Genomic DNA, 20,233 nt, shown 5'->3' with positions numbered 1-20,233 from the left:
TCTTTGCATCCTTCCTCTCCTCACCATCTTTCTAGTGCTTCAAATCATATTATCTTCTTGTATTTAATTTTTGTTAATTAGCTTATCCCACTGCTATAAATATATTATTCCGTAATAAATTTAAGGGCTTTTGTTGGTTTAATTTATTAATACACACACACACAATCTAAAAATGTACATGCAAGCACAGCAAAAACAAGTAGCCACTGTGAATAATGGCAGTAATCAAACCTCAGTGCAGTTGTATTTTAATGTTTTATAGTTAAAATCATAATATTATTTGATTGTAATCCTTCTCAGTGAAGGCTCAACAACTTAAGTTCAGATCCAGCTGATTTAAAACTATTGTCAACCAGAAATCTTGTCGTAAATCCTTACAGAAGTTCCTCTGAGCTGCACAGGCCCCTGACCTGCAGCAGTCCGGCGCTGTGAGGGCCTCGGAGGAAGCACAGCAAGCCGCTGGCAGTAGCTGGGCCGTGGCTGGAAGTAGAGCTACTTGTTTAGCAGACCCACCCTGACCAGCACAAAAGGGGGGGGCAACGCCCTCCTCCGCCACTAGCCATTGGCCAGCTTGATGACCTTTGATCCCCGTTGTATTGTGGTCTCAGCTGGGCCGGCTCTCCCCCTTGCCCGTGTGTGTGTGTGTGTGTGTGCGGACAACAAAAGAAAGACATGTCCTAATGCAGCAATCAGAGCTGTGGAAGAGGGGAAGTGGTCTAAGGGGATATGGAGTGAGTGTGTGTGTGTGTGTGTGTTTGTGTGTGTGTGCGTGTGTGTGTGTGCTGCAGTGTGGATGGGGGTTGTGTAATTATGTTCTTGTTGTGATGACTGAGTTGCAGCGTTGATTAACCACACCGAAGCTAATTTCCGGCAACCCCTCGGATTTGACTTCTAAAACCTCGACCTCTCTTCCTTCTTTTCTTCTTGCCTCAGCCCAATAGACCACATCATCCCTTCCTCTAGTCTTATTTCTGGACCAAATGTAGCCCTCCTCAGTCAGAGCCCTAGACCACACCTAGACTTCCACTAATCCCAGCTCCAGAATAAATCTCTGTCAGGTCCTCCTCATTCAGGTTTTGGACCAAACCTAGTCTTTGCTAGTGCTGGTTCTGAGCTTGGTCAACTTGCATATCTTGTGAGAACCAGTTTGCTTTTCCATGAGCTAGAGCCCCGGTAGAGACACATCATTACGTCACTTTATAAGTCTTCCACTGAGCAGCTGACCTCAAGCCCAACATCAACAATGGTGAACTATAGCGTCTGTTTTCAAGTGTTCCACCGGGCTTCGCAGAGCTAAATTGGCATCCAAACACTGCAAGAGACCATAAACCTAGCTCCTCTCTATCCTTGGCTTCGGAGCAAAGATAGCAGTATCTTACTCCAGCTCCAAAACAAACCTAATCTTAATGTAGCTGGTGCTCCAAACCAAACTCACCATACTCTAGTCTGGTCCAATTTAGAACTCTACGAAACTGAAGAGGGGCCAAAACTCTCCACACTGGTCTGGGTCCAGCAGCATCTCCAAACTTCTACGTTTTAGCATCTTTAAAACTCCAGAGTAGTATGAATGCCCAGAGTATAAAGCAGAATTGATGTTCAAAAGAAAATAATAGTGTCAGTCATAGGCCTTGACTTCCTCTCATCCCAGCTCCAGACCCAATTTAAACCTTCTCCAGCCGCCTCATCCAGGTTTTGGACCTTACCTCACCTTTAGTGACTACAACAGACCATACTCAGCTCCTCTCTCACTCTGCCTTTGGTTCAAACATAGCATCCTCCTACTCAAGCTCCAAAACAAGTCCAGTCCGAACATAACTCGTGCTCTAAACCAAACTCACCATCCTCTAGTCTAGTCTCGGGCTCAATTTAGAGACCCTGAGCCCTGCACCTCCTCTCTTAATAAATCCCATGTGACACACTCTCTCTCTCTCTCTCTCTTTCTGAGGCAGTGGGTCAGGGTGAGCCCCCCCCCCTCCCCTAACAGCATGACTGGCTGTCTGAGGAATGCCATGTCACGGAACAGATGGAGCTTCACAGACAATGGAGCAGCAAGCATTTACCAGGTCCATATACGAAGGCATGTGCCAAGTGCATAAGTGTGTGTGTATGTGTGTGTGCATTATGACTCCTGTCTGAAAGCCATACTTTGGCACTTTTGCTCTGGTTCCCTACCAGCCTCCTATTTACATCAGTGAGCAGGGATGGATCGTGGAAAGCAGCAGCAGAAGAAGAAGCTCTGAGTAACTCTGAAAATTATGTAATCATACCTAAAAAAGAACAGCTCATCACCGAGCATGGTGCATGGGGGGGGGGGGGGGGGGGGGGGGGGGGGGGGGGTAGAAGTATTCAAAAACTCTTATTTGAGAGGCCGTGCACGCTGTCCAGGAGAAAAAAATTCATAGAAAGACCCACAAAACTATGTGCCAACCACTACCCAATAATCAAGGTGACTCTTTACAGCTCCATCGATGCCACATTATTCCATTCCCACGCCAATAATGATGCAATGATGGGTGTCATTTGGTCAAAATATGATCAATATTTCAACAGCAGAGCCTGAAAGTTCAATATGGCTTCACTGAGATATTCCTACAGGACAATAATCATGTTAGGTTGATCTGTGAGTCTACAGTTTTGAGTCATGTATTGTTTTTGTTTCGTTAAAGATAAAAACCATCATCATAGACATTTCATTCATTTCACACATATGGGCCCAATAGCAGCTGATGTGAAACCCAACCAAATCAACCACTACTTGTGGTTTTGAATGGATCGCTCACTTCTCCATTACGCACTCATCCATCCCTTCAGTCATTGATTATAAAGACATAAGCCTGGAAGTGTCAGGACATGGGGGGATGACGAGAGGGGACGAGCAGAAAAAAAATCCAGTGAACTCACCCAAGAGATCGACGGCTGATCTGCTCCCCGCTCCTCCCCTGTGCGGATCCAGGACCCCGGACTGAAACCACTGCAGCTCACCACAGGAAAGATGAGGATCTGTAAATATTTCACCGAATCTTCTTCATCCGCACTGGGAGGGCGACGGATCGAGGCGAGGCGGAGCCGTGGATCAACCTGGTTCCGATGCGCACACACGCGCACGCTCGCATTCAAACAGAGAAAAGGTTCACCACAGCGATCCAGTCTCGCTCCTGCGATCAAAACTAAAAAAAACGCACGGACACAGGGTTTGAGGATCTCGCTGTGTGAGTAGTCACCTCGGATGCTTTGCGTGTAGACTGTGCACTAACCGGGTTGCTTCCCCCGGCTCCACCCGCTAACCCAGCCTTTCCTGTGCGCCCATTGGCACAGGCGGCCGGACATGCAAATCCACTCTTCCCATTGATGTTTTCCAGGAAGAAGTGGAGAAAAAAAACGCATGGATTCGTGTCAGGAGCTCCACTGCGCCACCGTGTGGTGACCAAGCTGCTGTGTCCCTCTAAGCAGCAGCAGGAGGAGCAGGGAGCCTCTGGGAGTAGGTGTCTCTTGCAAAAGGGCGCATGGTCAGGTCAAGTGCTCTGCAGGTTGATCTCAGTGAACAGGGATGTATTCATCGTGAGTCAGTGCACTCTATCTATGAGAACAGGTCGAAGATGTATTCACTTTAGACTTGAAACAGTATCCTGGGTTGATATCACTTCACATTGATGGTACATACTAATCAATTAAATATCAGGTTCAAGTTCAAGTTTGAAGTTTTATTGTCATATGCAAGTTAACACAGGGTCGACAGTATCAATCGATCAAATCTTATTTTTAAAGCTCATATTCACAATTTGTCTCATATGGGCTTAACAAGGTGCGACATCCTCTGTCCTTAACCCTCAACAAGACTGAGGAAAAACTAGCAAAAAACGTCACATGAGAGGGATCCCTGTCCTAAGACCGACAGCTCAGGAGATGCCATGTTTAACAGAGCAGATCAGTAAGATAACAATATTTATAAACATTCATGAGAAAAGAAAGCATCTAACATAGCTGGAGAGGTGTATCAATGTTTAAAGTATTAATACACAATTAAAAAACGAGCGGATGTCTTTTCACCAGAAGGTCAGCTGGTTGAATTTGTGAAATGTGTGAGAAGTGCTATGACTGGTCATCAGGACTAGAAAATAGCTATGTGAATAATATTACTAATATATTAAACAATATAGTTGTAATCATATTCTACAATCAGCTGTCAACTCGATTTACGATGTGGCCACAGCAGCGATCCTCCATCTGCAATGAAAAGTACAAAGACTCCGGGAAAGTAGTCAGTAAAAAAAAGAGAAGCTCCAGGTGTCATGTGTTCCCAGACAGTCTAGGCCTATAGCAGCATAAAAGCAATTCCAAGACAGACCTGAGCCAGTTCCAATTATAAGCTTTATCATAAAGGAAGGTTTTAAGCAAACTCTTAAACATAGACAGGGTGTCTGCCTCCTGAATGAAAACTGGGAGATGACTCCACAGGAGAGGAGCTGAAGGCTCTGGCTACTACTCTAATATTTAAGACTTAGGTACGTAAAAGTAAATCTGAAGTCTGTGGTGTTAAGATGGATACATAGCCAGGATTAGAAAAATACAGATGCCACATGCCACTGTGCCTCTCAATAATTCGGCACTATGACCACAATAAAAAAAAAATCATATTTAAATGTTGTACATTTATGAGTGTTTTTCAAATGAGGGTCTGTAGCATACTGACAGGGGGTCCCTGAAAAGATTTGTCCGTTAAAAGTGCCATTATATGGGTATATGTTGACATGGTGAAAAGGATTTCAATACATTTTAGATAAGTCTAATATCTTAGACTTATCTAAAACTTTTTTCTCTTTTGTTGTTCTTTCACTAGTCGAAGGGTAAAAAATATCAAATTATTCAGGGACATAATGAGGATTGGGGGTCCTTGGCTGAGAAAAAATGTGTGTCTTTCAGAGAATTGATACAGGATTCATGGCTCTGATCAATCAGAGCATTGTTTTAGTTTTATATTTGTATGTGCTTAGTGGGCATAAGATTTAAACATGGATGAAAAAGAACGATGGAGCAGTGGGGCAGCAAAACAAAACTGTTGGATATCGTAGTCTGACTTTCTTGACACGTCTTTCCACAAACAACATGTTAACACTCAGAGAAAGCTCTCACATGTTTTAGACTTCATTCATGACCTGGCCACAGGTAGAAATCATCCCTCCGCAGTCCAGTGTGAGCCCCAATGAAAGAGCCAATTCTCCTCCAATAAAGTGAAGCCAGCTGCTGCTTACATGCAGAGAAACGCTCCAACTTTCCATTGTGTAACACTACAAAAGAAGAATGTGATTTTTTTCCTCTCAACATGTGCTGCAGTCATTAACTGAGGACTAATTCCAAAACTCTGAAAAAAATTAAGTTTGTGGATCAAAAGACATGAACCTCAACCAGCAAAGGAACACTGACAGAGATGTGATAAAGGCTCCATCGTATTCCATCAGTTTGTTTACGTCTCAGATCCTGCATTGTGGACTAAAGTGTTTTGTGGGCAGCTCGCAGACAGTCCTGTTGTGCTGGAAAGGCTTGATCGAAGACTAAATAAGGCAGCACAGCCTTGAAACTAAAATAGCCCCTGAAAATAAACAGAACCATCTATTAGCTGGAGGCTTGTATTATTAAGAGCCAAATCTGTTGCACCATTGGTCAGATGGTCAATAGGAGAACAGTGTAGGAGGAGAATAAGATCCTCCATAAAAACATGGCCTTCAGTCAATGACATTTCCCAAACGTCTGAAACTGAAATGGAAAGATCAATACAGAGTGGAGGGAGTCCTTGGCTTATAGCATCTTCTTGACACTTGCCAGTAAATGTCAATTTGTGAGGCATACAAAACTTTTTTTATATTTTATTCAATACAAAATACACAGTCCACTGTCTTGTTTTGTTACAGTGCACATAATGAAGAGTTTAAAGGACTCTGGGTGTTTTGCATTATGGAGTTTTCTGACAAATATAATCCCACAATTACTCTGTGGGATTCCATCAAACCACCTTCCCTAATTCCTCTGATAATCTGCTCACTTAGTCTCCCGGTTGAGAAGAAAGCTTCATTCGCCAACTCATCAGGCAGTGCACAGAGCCCTCCTAACAAAGGAGAGCACTTGGCAGCATCGGCTTGATGAGGCAGGGGCTTATTATTTCTCCTTAAACACGGAAGATAACACTTTTCTTGCCAACAAGGTGGACCTTGCTGTCACAGATTTCAGGAGGTTAGAGTGAATGAGTTTTAACAATGGGAGCATATACGCGTCTCTTTATGAAAAGTAGAAGCTGAGGGTAATTTACAGCAGCTTTGTTTTGTGTGTTAACTGTGACAGAGATGTAGGCAGTATAATTACAAACACACAAATAGTCACACTGAATTAAATATTCCTTTCTTCAATTAACAGATATTTAATAGATGATAAAGACATTTTGGCTTCAGCAAATATTTGTTATGACAGATTTATCACCATTATTTTTACAGTATTTTAATTCCTTGTCATAGTGTGACAGGTATTTAAAGTCAAACACACTCAAAGTTCTCATGATAGGATTCTGTCAGTCAGTTACATCTTGATGGTGTAGGGTCTTAAGTACGTCTGATCCAGTGTCTCCACCTGCGAAATCAAGACTCCATCCTTCTGTCCCTCGACTCAGAAGGCCACTCTGAAATAGTCCTTTGCATATTTAGGCACTAATCTTGTCCCAGAGCGTCTATGTGTTGACTCGCGCCGCCTGCTCGACCTGCCTCCTCTGGTTGTAGTTGTTGTACACGTCAAGGAACATGTCCTTGCACGATATGCTTGCATTCAGCTTGGAGCAGATGAGGAAGGAGCCGGCCATCTTGCGGTGGAGGGAGTAGGTCTCCTCGGGTGGAGGGGCGAGGCGGTGGCGCAGCATGACGGGGATGAGGCTCTGGATGCGCTGGGTGGTGCTCTGGTTGCCGAAGTCAAAGGGCTCTGCAGACGCAAAGGCTTCGCCGAGGATCATCACGGCCTCTACGTGGGCATCCTCGAAGGCCTGAAGGGGAGCAGGGAGAGGCGTTAAGGCTCATGTAGGCACCCTTTTTTATTAGTAGTACAAAAAAATGACAATCGTCACAAATGCTTTAAAATTAAGAAAAACATACATGTCATGGAAATCAAAATGTAATACACATACACAAAACAAACACATATGTACGCATTCATCCATACAGTAAAGAAACAAGTCATATATAGGGGAGGCAGGGGTAAGTTGAGTCAGTGGATAAGATTAGTCCTCCCTGTGTTTAGACAACCATAATGAAATTAAGAAAGTTTAGTTGACATTACTCATTCCATCTTTGACTCAAGCACATGGAGAGAGTGGTGAGCGAACCAGAGCAAAGAAAACTGATTGTTATCATGCAAAGTAAATCTGTCAAGTTACTAAAGTCAGTCTTGTATCTTAATTCAAATAGAAATGTTATTGACATTAATACATGTTAATTAAAGTAAATGAAAGCTACAAAACAAGGTAATAAAATTAACATAACTGGTGACCTGAGCTACTGTGTGAAACAGCTTTGTCAAAATGGTGGTTGTGGGTTAAAACGAGCCAGTGATGTGGGGTTGAACTGAGCCAATGGTAAAACATTGTTCAATGCATACACACGCATGCACGCCATTTATTCTGCCTTTGAGTCCAAACAAAGATACGTCTGTTTCAAAAAGTATAACCATCACTTCAAACATACTTCCATGTGTCCTTTACATTAGCATGGTTGCTAAGCAATACAACCACTAGAGTTGAGTGTTCAGAAGGCTCCATCAATTTCCTGTACTTGTTTAACGTTGAAAATAAATTTGCCTTTACAATGAAATTACTACCTGTTTTATAAGAACCAACACAGAGGCACATAGCTGTACAGCAGTTAATGCTGAAATTTCGGTGTGCTCACTCTGAGCCAGCAACGAGAAATATTAACTAGAATTGTTATAACCATAAGTGTACACAGAATCTTAGGTATATTATCCATAGAGCTGTGTTGTTTATGGATACATCTTTATTTCTACAACTTTACTTAGAACAAACTGTGATTGTTCAAACTAAATCACACCGACACGGGGGGAAATGTACGATTGAACTGGTCTATAAATCACAGGTGTGAAATCACCCTGAGCGAAGAGAAACGGCATCGGCACAGGGAGAGAAACTGAGACATGGAGAGGCACATATAAAGAGGGTAAAACAATAATAAAAATAAATGAGCACAGCAGCAGAGACCAAAATATATTACCTTGGTCTCAAAGCCTGTCAGGAACTTCAGGTCTTTCGATTTGGAAAGAACAGTTGCTCGATCGCCCACGGAAGCTGCGTGCACCACCTGAACATGTAACACAGACAAAACAATTGTTTGGATATGGTAATGATGATCTGGTTTCTTTATTTATTCCCTTAAGAGTACCAGTAGACTGAAGTAGCTGAAAGCAGAGGGATGTGTGTGTATGTTTGTGATTGTATATGGGTGTTTTTCCTCTGGTGTTGTAAAATCTATCCAATGATGCTCAATCATTTAGATTTCTGGTGTTTATTTAGTCTCGCAACTGCTCAAAACTGCCGGACAGTCACTCCCTCGTCAAGTTGAATTGTGTGCTGAGCAGTTTGTTTGCAAGTGTCAGCCCTGTGTAGGCCTTGAGTGTACATTTGCGGTCGTAGATACAGTAGAAATGCACTCTCGCGAGTATGCTTTTGTGCTCACATGCACATATTTTGAGACTTAAATACCATAAACCTTGTCACACAAATTATATTCTGTGGTTCACTGGTAGGTCCTAAGTAATTTTATAATTTATATGATTTTACCTCTACGTAGTCATCTGTGAATGATTCTGGGTAACTCCTACACGCGCCAAAGTCCAACAGAACAACCTGAGGGAAAGAAGAGTGCGTTATATACCTTCTGCATGTAATGGTTGCGATTGTTAAAATCTAAATTCGGATAAAATCCATGTCTGCATTAGACGATACATTTATGATCTCTAAACCGGATCCCCTCACCTTGTCTGTTTCTGAGTTGTAGAAGAAGTTGGACCAGTTCGGATCCGTCTGCATGAACCTGAACTCAAACAGCTCCCTGAGACACAACTGGAGGATGTTGTAAGAGATCTGGAGAGGAGAGAGGAGAGTGTTGTGTTTACTGTCATGCTGCTGTTATCAATTTGGTAGGTTCATACTGCAGCTCTTATTACAGTCTGATGTGTGAAACCCATTTTGTACATCTTGCTCTTTTCACTGTGGCTATCTCATATAACTCTGGTTCAGTTGACTGCCACACACTAACCATGACAAAAGATGATGTTGTACTGATGTCATGCCCACTTTCACTGCTGCTCTCCTTTACACGCCGTTTTTCAGGTCCTATCTTATAATTTGCCAGCACATACTATGGCATATGTCACAAACTGAAAATGTAAGTATACATCAATAAAAATCAGCGTTGCCTTGCTACAAACAGAAACTGCACGAGCTACTGAAGGTTGATGTGGTGGCACTCCTTAACCTGAACGCCTCACCTGACAGAGGCAGCAAAGAATAATTTAGCTTTCACCTGCAGAAGGATTTCAACTGCAGGCTCTCCTCAGCCACAACCAACTTGAGCTGGTCTCTCCCCTGAAGCTTTTTTCAGTTGTTTGGGTTTCAAACTAATCTCCTGCAGAAAATAGCACACTGATGTTGTTAGGAAGCCCCGGCAGCAGACCTTGACAGGGAATAAGGCTGCATGCCATCCTTTGGTCTTGGTGCCATGCTCTCTTCTATCGGTGGGAAATGGCTAGCCTATCTTCCCAGGGCACTGAGTTTGACAACCATTGTGCCTCTGTACAAAAGCACCAAGTCTGGTTGGAGCAATCTCATTATCACCTACTCTGGAAACACGAGTCTCCTCTTAAGGTCCACTTGCCTCTCCCAAACAGAAGCACGATGCAAAATGGAGGATGGCTTCTTGGCTATTGTTCTTACTTCCTGGAGCATTGTCTCTTTCCTTCTGGACGCTAGTAAATTTGGGTGTTGAAACCTGGTGTTTGTTGGCTTTGATCCCCTGCAGGTCTGGCCATTTGGCCATTTTATCAAGGAACTTCTACCAGTGCTGAGGGACAGCCGGTGTCCTTTCCTTTGTTTTCACATCAACGAATCGCTTTAACAAGGACATTTAAATACAGGCATACAATGCATTAAAGGTCAATAAGTAAACAGGATAAGCAGACAGATTTATCCAGTCTGTCCATCTACTTGTCACAGGGTTTCAGCTCTAACTGGTTTCCTTAATTAAGCTGAGATGGACAATATAATATTAGCCAGAGAACCAACTATAGTCATAGCTTTTCCCCATTTCAAATGCTCCATTGGAGATTTTGTGACACTGACGAGTTCCATGTGCCTGTTGACTCAACGCATACCCGGTTCCTGGTCTCCTGGTCCAGGTCTACGCAGCGGTCCAGTGGGACTCCCTGTACCAGCTCCATAGCCAGAACCCTCGCTCCTGACAGCTCGTCGATCACCTCCGGGACTTGGAAGAGCTCAGATCCTTCCAGCAAGGACCTGGTGGCAAAGCAATAAAGAAATTGTGATTCATTTGTAGAATATGTAGAGAATATAAAAACTCAGTCAAGATAATTAAATATATTGTGTAGTACCTACAAAAAGTCTCAGAAAATACAGTTTTTCCCAATCAAATAGATCTTGTGATACATAACCTGCCACCATTTTATATTGATATTACATAAGTAGAAGGCAGGATGTACAAAGCTTCTACAAGGACCCAACATCAAACAAACATACTGTTAAATCTCCAGAGTCCTACACAGGGATAGAATTCAAATGAAAGAAATGAGTATCACATACAGTTTGTAGCAGCAGCAAACTATTCACCTAAATGTTTAGACAAAATCCTGAAACCAACAAAGCTGGAGCCACTATGGGTCAATGCGTCACATAAACACCTCACATACCTGAACTTGTTGGCAGACTGTGCTTCCCTCTTGTAGTCACACTCCCATGCCAGCTCCCTCTGGAGAACCTCCAAGCTGCTGTCTGGAAACAGACCTGCGGAAAATAAACAACCCAAAACTCAGGAGCAAAACCAAAGAAAGCGAATCAACGCTGTCAACTTCAAACTTATAACATTGGTGGCATAAAAACAATTCTAATGATACATGGAAGTCTGTAATGAGGATTGAATAAAATTATTAACAGTTAACAATGTATTACAAAGACCTTTAAAAATACAATTAACATAACCTTATTGTGGTCTGACGGTGACTGCAGGTTTGCGGCTACTCTTTATTTTAATTTAAGAAATGCACTGAACTCCAGATAATCTCCTGACATTATCAGGAGGGGCTGTATGTGTGAATCTGGAGTTTCTCTAGCCAGTCACCTAGTAAAGGCTCAGGATAGTGTCTGATTGAGCTGATCACAGCAGGAGATCCTCCACAGGATTCACCATAAGTGATAACATTTCTAACACAACACAGGCGCAAAAATGAAAAACAAAACAAATATTGCCAAACATCCCGACAAGGACGCCGTCAAAGACCTGAAGAGACCTTTTGACAATAAGGGTAGACACCGGTGTCGATGTGCTGTAGCAAAAACACCTGATCTCAACATCAGAATTAATAAATTACATCCTGTCTCTTCATACTGCACCATCCCTCACCTGTACACTACAGACAGCGACCGGCTGCGTTGTTCAAGCATGAAAGGCAAACGCCACAGGTAATCTGGAATTGTATGGACATCCACCGGAGTTCATGGCTGAAAACCGCTCTAGTTCCTTTGGAATAATTCTGAAAGATTTTCTTTGTTTGCCACTGCCTTTAATTTAATCAGATAATTACTAATTTCTTTCACTGCTCCTTTATTTCTTAGTTTAAAAAAAAGAGAATTCTAAGAAAATAGATATTATTGAATATAAAGTGAAATTCAGTATAGTAATCATTTTTTGTAATAATTACTTACAATAAATATATTCAATAAATATCATATCTCTCTTTATCTCGATCATGAATAGGTTAAGAACATGTTTCACATCAATAATCAGTTTACAATTTTAAATAAACAAAATTAAGAAATGTCACCGAAGCATCAATATAATATTATACAATTAAATAATGCTGTCAGGGTGTGTGTATCGCCTCAATTTCATTTAATGTTCATCTTGGCACCTGTATCACTACCTCCGATGGTCTGTAAGGCTTAAATGATTACACTGCAATGCTTTCTTTTAAGTTAGTTAGGCTTTACGTTTGTAAATATGATTGGTAGGGTTAGGGTTAGTGTTGGGTTGGACTGGGCTGTTCCACTTACATTGAGAAATCTGCCTAAAGTACTGCAGCACCACCCAGTGGTCAAAGCGTTAATAGTGAAATTACTACTCAACCTGAAACAATAAAATACGACAAGGCCAAGCCTGCCATAAATATCATATATTTATATATATGTATATATATATATATATATATATATATATATATGTATATATATATATATATATATATATATATATGCATCTTTTGGACTTAAAATACTGTCCTTATATGCAGTAATTATTTAATTACAGTGATGTAATTTTTACCTTCAGGCAGAGCCACACTCAGTTTTAGTACAGACATCAGGTTGTTTATGTCACTCTGGATGCTCTCTGCAACTCCAGGATACTAAGCAGAAAATGAGAATCAGACAAAAAAAAAGTAAAGTCAGAGAACGACGGACACCGTGAGTGAGATGGAAGTGTGTATGAGTACCGTCATACCTGGATCTTCATGGCTATTTCTCTGCCGTCTTTTAACACCCCATGATGCACCTGGCCAATGGAAGCTGCGGCAAACGGTTTGTCTTCAAAGGAGGATAGTTTCTCTCGCCAGCCTGGCCCCAGGTCCTCCTCTAAAACTTTCTACACACACATACAAACACAAAAGAGATCTTTCTCTGAACAAAGTCTGAAAACAAACATTCTATATTAACTCGGGTTGAGTATTATTACGTTTTTTCTGATATCAGTGCTAAATAGATGCTTTTAAAATGGTTTAAGTGCCTAAATGGTGCCAGAACTGAAACTCTTTTCTTTAAAAAAAATACAAAACAGTGATTAATAATGAGAACTGCTTTTATATTGCTAAGGCAATTCAAGGTATTAACTTTTTAACAGCTTAAAGAATACTAAACTTAAACATAAAAATGTAAATAAGTGCCCGTCTCTGAATTCGTTCACGTGAAATACAGCCTCATTCTCAAACGTTTCTTTTATGCATTTATACCGACTAGAGATTAGGGTACTTACTAGCTAACTGTCGGCTAACGTTAAGTGCTGCAAGAGCCATGTTAAGAGTTTGTTGCCACCAGCTTTAAGTGTAACTGTTACCTAAACATAAGGGGTGATGTTTATGTTGCCTTTTTAGAATAACAATTTCAGTGCATAACTGCTGGAGCCGCAGCCAATCAGGCACTGACCCTTAACAACCCTAATATGGAATGAATAGACCACAGGACACACAAACAAGATCCTAAGCCTGACTTACAGTCATCTGCCAGGTGGGCATGAAGTCTGCGCTCTGCCGGACCCTCTCAAAGATCTTCTGCAGCTGGGGGTTGATGAAGGAGTTGTCTGAGGAGAAAAATTAAATAAATTAAAAAAAATTCATTACCTAGAAATCCTCTGTGATTGAAATCATCAGAACAGCATTGCACAGCCATGCAGTCCCTACCTTGAATGCTGAGCATCTGTCCTATTTTAAGTGCAGCGCCGCGAACCTTACACAGCGTGTTGACTATTCTCTCAGCATTGGCCTCTGACAGGAAAGGAGAGTCGAGCAGCGCACTCATGTCTGTAACAACAACAGTGCACAGAGAGTTGAAGAGGGATTATTAGCAGTGATATTAGGCACAGTGTATTAAAAGTACAGCAGCGAAAACATAGGTAATTAGTCTTAGCAATTATCTTCAAACTGCTGCAGCTCCAGCCCCTAAACTGGGCCACGTGTAGGAAGCAGAGTGTAAAATCCAGGGCAGTGGTACGTCATTAAACCAACACTGAGACTTTTGTTAATTATCTTGTAAAACCTGGTTTAAAAGCTGTCCATGGCTGGCAGGTGCTGACACATTAGAAAGTTCTTCAGGGCCGAGCAGCTGTCCATGTGTCTGTGGTGAGCTAGACGGACAGCTGTTTTACTGGATTAGTGGAAAGAACAGCAGGAAAAAGAAGAGGAAAATAGAGACAGGGCGATTTTTTTTACCTCCTTTTTGTTTGCCTCCCAGTGACTGTTTCGCCACTTCTGCAATGGCACCGATCCCGAGGCCAACAGCCAGGCCTGCAGCAAATAGACAGAGACACAATGCTTTCAAATACAGGACCACTAAACGGATGCTGGAAGGAGACACTGATCTGCCACAGCAGCTGCTGCTTCTGCTAGTTGAAGAATTCAATCACATCTTTTGCTTAATGTGTGTTAAACATACTACTAACATCCATCCATCTACACCGCTTTGGCATTCGAGGGTTGAGGGGGGGTGGCTGGAGCCAATTCCAACAGACAGTGGTCAAGATGAGGGGTACATCCTGGACGGGTCATCAGTGTATTGCAAGGCCAACTTAAGCCCCTTAAGTGGTTAAAAAACCACTGACACCCAATAACATCTGGCTTTTGTGTACAATGGGAATGGATTAAATCCACATTCACCTCTGGGTCCAGTAGAGGCAGGTTTTAATCGGCACTGAAATAAACATGACATCTGGGTGAACCGGCTAATTTGACATGACAGTGAGATGAGAGAGCCCCACAGATTTCAGTGCATTTGTGACATTGAACCTGGCACACTAGGAATTTTAAAAAGTGAGGCAAACTCCTCCACTGGAAATGGTAGTCAGTAGTCATTTGCCATTTTAGTGGGTTTACCCACTTTTCAATACCCCAAATAAACCTTCTAATTTCGGTTTAAAAGAGATATAACAGACAAATTCACACCTACGGTCGATTAAAAGTTTACAATTATCCCCAGTCTGTATGTTTTTGGACAGTGAGGGGAAGCTAAAGTACCAAGAGAAAACCTACGCAGACACGGGGAGAGCATGCAAACTGTGAAGAGACTGTGCTAACTTTACTACTATTAACATACCCAATGAATATAAATACTTTCAATTAAAAGGATGTTGTTAAGAAAGTGTAATAGAATTCCCTTTGCATTGGAAACATGGACAGCCTTTGACCAACAGTGAGAACATATACATTTCAAATACACTGCAAGAATATTCAGAGAACAGTGAATGAGGCAAAATTCATAGTTCTGTTGTTATCAATATAGTTTTGCTGATAAATTTGTATTGACGGGACCTTTCAAACTAAATATAAAAATTTAGAGCAACTTTGAACAGCCAGGTTTATAGGTGTTTTTACACTATTTAATACCGTAATTCACTTCACATTTTGATATTTTACATAAAGGTTGGGAGGGCTGGTATAATAAACAATGTATTGTAGATGTGTCCATTGATGCAGAGTCAATCAATGCTACACTGTAATTCAACTATGCTCTGTAGTTAGAGCAGTTTGTAAAGCCGTTTTCAGACATGACCTCCGGGGGTACAGTCTTTCTCTGGAGTTTTCCTTCCCCGCCAGGACAATGCAGCAGCAGATTCTCCGCTCTGATGCTTCACAACAACAAAGAAATCTCTAGAGTGTTCAAGGGAGGGCTGCTGCAGCATACAGAGCCAGGATGTAATGTATATAAAGTACGCTGTTAGTTTGCAGCACATCGACACCAGCCTCAGCCCTTATCAGCAAAAGCTCTCTGGACATCTTTGTTGGTGTCTTCTACGTGTATGGCTGATCTTTTTTCTTCGAGATTTATAAAGAAAATGCGTCTGCCACATTTTACGGCTGATTGCCGTGAATCCTGCAGATGATCTCCTGCTGTGTTCTAACATTGACTCCTTAGGACAATGTGTGGACTCAACACTAGAGGGATGTCCGGAGACAGACAGCAGGAGGTCTGGATGCTCTCACTCAGACACACAGCCCCACTGGACAATGTCCTGAGGATCTCCGGAGTTCAGTGCACGTCAGAAGACCGCTAAAGATTTGGTATTTCACAAGATAGATATTTTGTTTATACAACTTGAGGCAGAATGTATTAATTTCCACCAAGGCCCCAGGTATGTGAACATCATAAAACTGATGTCCACTCAGTTACAATGAATAACAGAAAAAGTGAATTGCTCTTACCTCCAAAGTTAAACAGTCTGCTGATTCTAGTGGCAGGCACTTTCCTCTCTCTGGCACGCTCACTCAGCTGAAGAAGGACATACCAGATCAGAAAACAATCAACCACAGAAACCTTTTATTTGAAATCCCTTCCAAAGCTGTGTCTGATCATAGCTATTACCAAATCTTAACTTTAAATTAATCTTAAAATAACACACTGTGCAGGTAACATATAACAAAACAAGAGTCGATCTCAAAAAGCAGTGTGACAATATGACATATTCATACATTTTTATAATGATGGAAAAACTCAGAGCTTCATATTCTAATCCAAGTTAGGTATATTGTTGCAATTCAGGTATAATCCACCTCACTTTCCTTCTGTACTATCACTCAGATGTCAACATAAAATGAACAGCATTGCTTAGAATCTACAGTCTGCAATAAGTTTTTGTAACAATATGTTTTTTTTCCGATTGCAGTCTATAGATTGAACCTTTGTACCAACCTTCTGTCTGACAGGTTTGACCAGGGCCTGCTTGGCCTCCCGGGCTTTCTTGATGTCCTCTGGTGTGAGTCTGGCCACCACAGTGTCGTGCAAAGACCTGGTCTGAGAGTAGTACCGGTGGAGGCCAGGAGCGGTGTGGAGGAAGCGAGCACCCTGCCCAGGCCAGCCAGCCCCTCCTGCCCCTGGAGGAGGATGTACTTCTTTGGTAGAGAGAGGAAAGGATAGTTTATTATCGAATACATGACGCTAACAGGAGTGAACAATGTTGTTACTCTTTGAAAGTGTATTTAAACAACAATAAATTGAGCAAGCTTTTTATATGCACCCTTAAAGCAAAGCCTGCTCTTGCTAGCTTTTACAAATATTAACAACCCTAGCTTCAAGTTAGGTTATAACTGTATAGTTTAAACATTTGAACACTGAAAAATTCAGTGCTAAAAGGGAAAATAATAATGATACATTAACACTCAATACATAATATTCAATTATTCACCTTCTTATCCAATCCACAAAGATGCTCTTTTGGTGCCATATACTTAATGTGTGCCACCTCCTCTACATGCTAACAAGTGGAACTTCAGTATACCTGTTGCCATATGTGCTGCTGCTCCAGCTTCTGTCTGGCTTTGCTGCATTGCATCAGAGGAGAACTCTGAACCAACAGCCCATTTGGCTGCTTCATCGGGGTTCATATTCTCCCAGCCCTCCGCGTCCGGAAACACATCCTCCTTTACTGCCTGCTGCTACAGACACGGCAGAGATGGAGGAACATTTCGACAAAAAAATCTTTAAATGTGCCTATAACACGGGTTCCAACGCTTATTATTTTAGATATAAAATATCTAAAATAATCGAGTTCCCTGAGTTCAAAGTGATGGACTGAAGTGAATTACAAAGCCTCACCGTGTTACTGCCTCCCATAAAGGTGCCAGCGAGTCCTTCCATCATGTCCTGAGCAGCTTTGACTCCTGCTCCCAGGGAGCAGTTGCAGGCCATGAGTCGGAGGTGCTCTCCCTGTGTGGACACTAGGGCAGAGCCCACTTTACCTGCCCCCCGCAGCACCTGCGCGAGCTCTGACAGCATCACTGCAAAAACAGAGAGGGGGGGGGGCAGAGGAGGGAGTCAGGTTTCATGGGGGGAGAGGGTGAGGTACAACTAAGGAAAATGGCAGAAGTGCACACAGTACCAGACACACCCCTCCACAATATCTACACTAAATGATCCAGTGTTTGTGAGTTCAAACATCTATGAAGATATTTGTGAGAGCTCCATTACTGGGACCTAATGGTTGTATGCTTGTATGTTCTTCACCCTGCTACATGCTTTAACCTTGGATGTAATTGGCCGCCCATGTTTCCAGACATGCCACTGTGGCGTGGACACGCGTGGATTGCGTCACAAATAGCTGGAAACACAAACCCACTAAGCATGTACAATACTAAATAACAACGACAATAAGATGCCGGTATCGGCTCCGTTAACTGGCTCATTAGCTAGCTCCTGTCTCACTCTCATAGTGTCACAATGTTGTGTTGCGTCGGTAGCTGCTGACTGAAGCATGAAGTCACACACATGCAAACACTCGGAGCCACATTGGATTCTTCCACGTAGAAAAACAGCCTATGATAAAAGAAGCCTGCTGCTGTTCGCAAGTCAAACCACTCACTTCTCTTTAGGATGAGTTCTCCAGTGATTCTCAGTGACTGTCCTCCTCCTCCACGGAACTGCAAGATGTTCTGTTTTGCAACGACCCCATACCCGGAAGTTGAAATCTGACTTGGTTGTTGGAGCTCCAATCACAACCCCAGGGGCGGAACCCGGATGTCGATTTTGGAGGAGGTGTATCTCCTAAACCAATGGCAGTGCAAAAAGTCAATGATGGACGGCTGAGTAGCACTCTTTATCCAATCAACGTCTACCAAAGGCGGGTCTAAAATGGAACCGCGTCGAATGAGAACGAAGAGGGACGTATCCAACACGCACGTGCAGCAGGGGACAGTTACCAAAGTAGAACAGAGAAATACTGTACAGTGTGTCTTTTATGTGGTTGTAAAGAAAAATACTCACTTCAACCACAAAATGTTATTTCTGTTGTCTTCATGTTCCTGTCAGTAAGTTATATAGACTGGTAAACAGTGCAGATTTGACCAGTATACCGTATATTTACTGTATTTGCCATTAAAAGAGTAGAAAATATAAGCATGAAAACTGAAATAAATGTTTTTTTCTGGTAATAATTATCATCTGGTGACACAGATCTGCAGATCGGTGACACAAGACAAAAAAGATGGAAATATCATCGGCAACATATAATCCCATTCAGGAATGTTATGCTTAAAACATGTATTAAAATTGAAAATAATGTAATAACTATAAATTTCAAAATGATCAATGAGAGTGAAGAGCGTGATTCAGTTAAACATCCTCAATTTGATAGTAAGATTACAACTTTATGTTTAAATTGCAGAAGTTACCGTAAAGCAACAGTATGCAGTCACTGCACAGTATAGTAATGCAACAATAATCACTATGCCATTTAGGAGTTGTGACTAATAGACTAATTCATTTCTAAATATCAGCAGACCAGAATAGAAAGTTATTTGATAACAAATCCTAAAAGAGTAAAAAAAAATACTTGTTTTGATTATAACTCCCTCGGAGTAAAATATTTGGACAGAAAACATACATTTCTAAAACAATAAAATGAAATAGTCACATAATCTGAATGTTATTTCAAAAGAAATTGAGAAACAGCCCAGTCCTGCAGACTGATGCTGTCCTGCATGAAACAGAATGACAGTCTTTTAAGGAAGACTGCATTTCTTTGCCTCATTATTATCTGTAATAGTTCATCCATCTTTTTTTACCACTATGTTACTAACTCCAGATCTCCATCATGATCATCTATTTGTGAGTGTCATTTAGTCGAGAACATTATCTAGAGAGAAAAGAAGGACATTGATGTTGACTTGTGTAGTGATTGTCAGCACTGTCTACACACTGTTTCCAGGATGGACACACTCACATACAGGGAAGTCTGGCCCTCTGCTGGACGCGGAGGGGGCTACTCTAATCTTCTGCTTTCCCACAGCCTAATTGAAATGCAAGCACAGAGACCACTATGACACATTATAGAGCTGGGCGAGACGGTCAGAAATGCAAAAATTAAATCAACTTTCATATCGTTCATTATAAAAATAATAGTTACACGACTATTTATTGGCGGTTTAAAGAGTGGTTTTAAACTCTTTATTGGAAGAGAATGACAAAAACTTAATTAACAGCTAAATATTTTACAAATCTGAGGCAGACGAATTATGTGATACATCCTCATTGTGTTTACACAATACATTATATAGATATATTTTTTGACTTTTGTTATATTGCTATCAATGAAAATTAAATGATCAGAAATGTCACATGTACGTTATGTTATATTAAGGTTATCTCTATGTTATGTTCTAACTACTGATTCCACAAACATCTCTATGTCTGTTTGTTTATGGA

General features: G+C 41.6%; 1 protein-coding gene across 3 annotated transcripts; it reads right to left on the bottom strand.

Annotated features, from left to right (window-relative positions):
* Positions 1-6,385: 6,385 nt before the first annotated feature.
* On the bottom strand, positions 6,386-18,511 carry coq8b (coenzyme Q8B). 3 transcript variants are annotated; one of them, XM_053423515.1, is made up of 16 exons: positions 18,393-18,511; positions 17,630-17,811; positions 17,313-17,469; positions 16,727-16,926; positions 16,240-16,306; positions 14,254-14,328; positions 13,726-13,845; positions 13,540-13,625; positions 12,774-12,914; positions 12,597-12,678; positions 10,969-11,062; positions 10,417-10,558; positions 9,020-9,127; positions 8,825-8,890; positions 8,259-8,345; positions 6,386-7,018 (listed from the first exon to the last, which is right to left on the bottom strand). In XM_053423515.1, coding segments are annotated over exons 1-16 (1,914 nt in total). In that variant the 5' UTR covers positions 18,394-18,511; the 3' UTR covers positions 6,386-6,712. The 3 variants fall into 3 exon arrangements, with proteins under 3 accessions (XP_053279490.1, XP_053279491.1, XP_053279492.1); XM_053423516.1 differs by having other exon boundaries at positions 16,727-16,923; XM_053423517.1 differs by having other exon boundaries at positions 17,313-17,466.
* Between the last annotated feature and the right edge of the window lie 1,722 nt (positions 18,512-20,233).

The sequence above is a fragment of the Pleuronectes platessa genome, chromosome 5, assembly GCF_947347685.1.
Source record: "Pleuronectes platessa chromosome 5, fPlePla1.1, whole genome shotgun sequence".
In the NCBI taxonomy this organism is placed as follows: Eukaryota; Metazoa; Chordata; class Actinopteri; order Pleuronectiformes; family Pleuronectidae; genus Pleuronectes; species Pleuronectes platessa.
The sequence above is the reverse complement of the archived record's forward strand: the minus strand, read 5'-3'. Positions and strand labels throughout refer to the sequence as shown.

What these genes read in the sequence shown, in the direction of transcription:
- coq8b (XM_053423515.1), bottom strand. An exon ending in AGCAGCACATATGGCAACAG is followed by an intron (nt 16,927 to 17,312) that starts GTATACTGAAGT and finishes TCTCTACCAAAG; the next exon opens with AAGTACATCCTCCTCCAGGG. An exon ending in GAGTGTGGCTCTGCCTGAAG is followed by an intron (nt 11,063 to 12,596) that starts GTAAAAATTACA and finishes TATTTTCCGCAG; the next exon opens with GTCTGTTTCCAGACAGCAGC.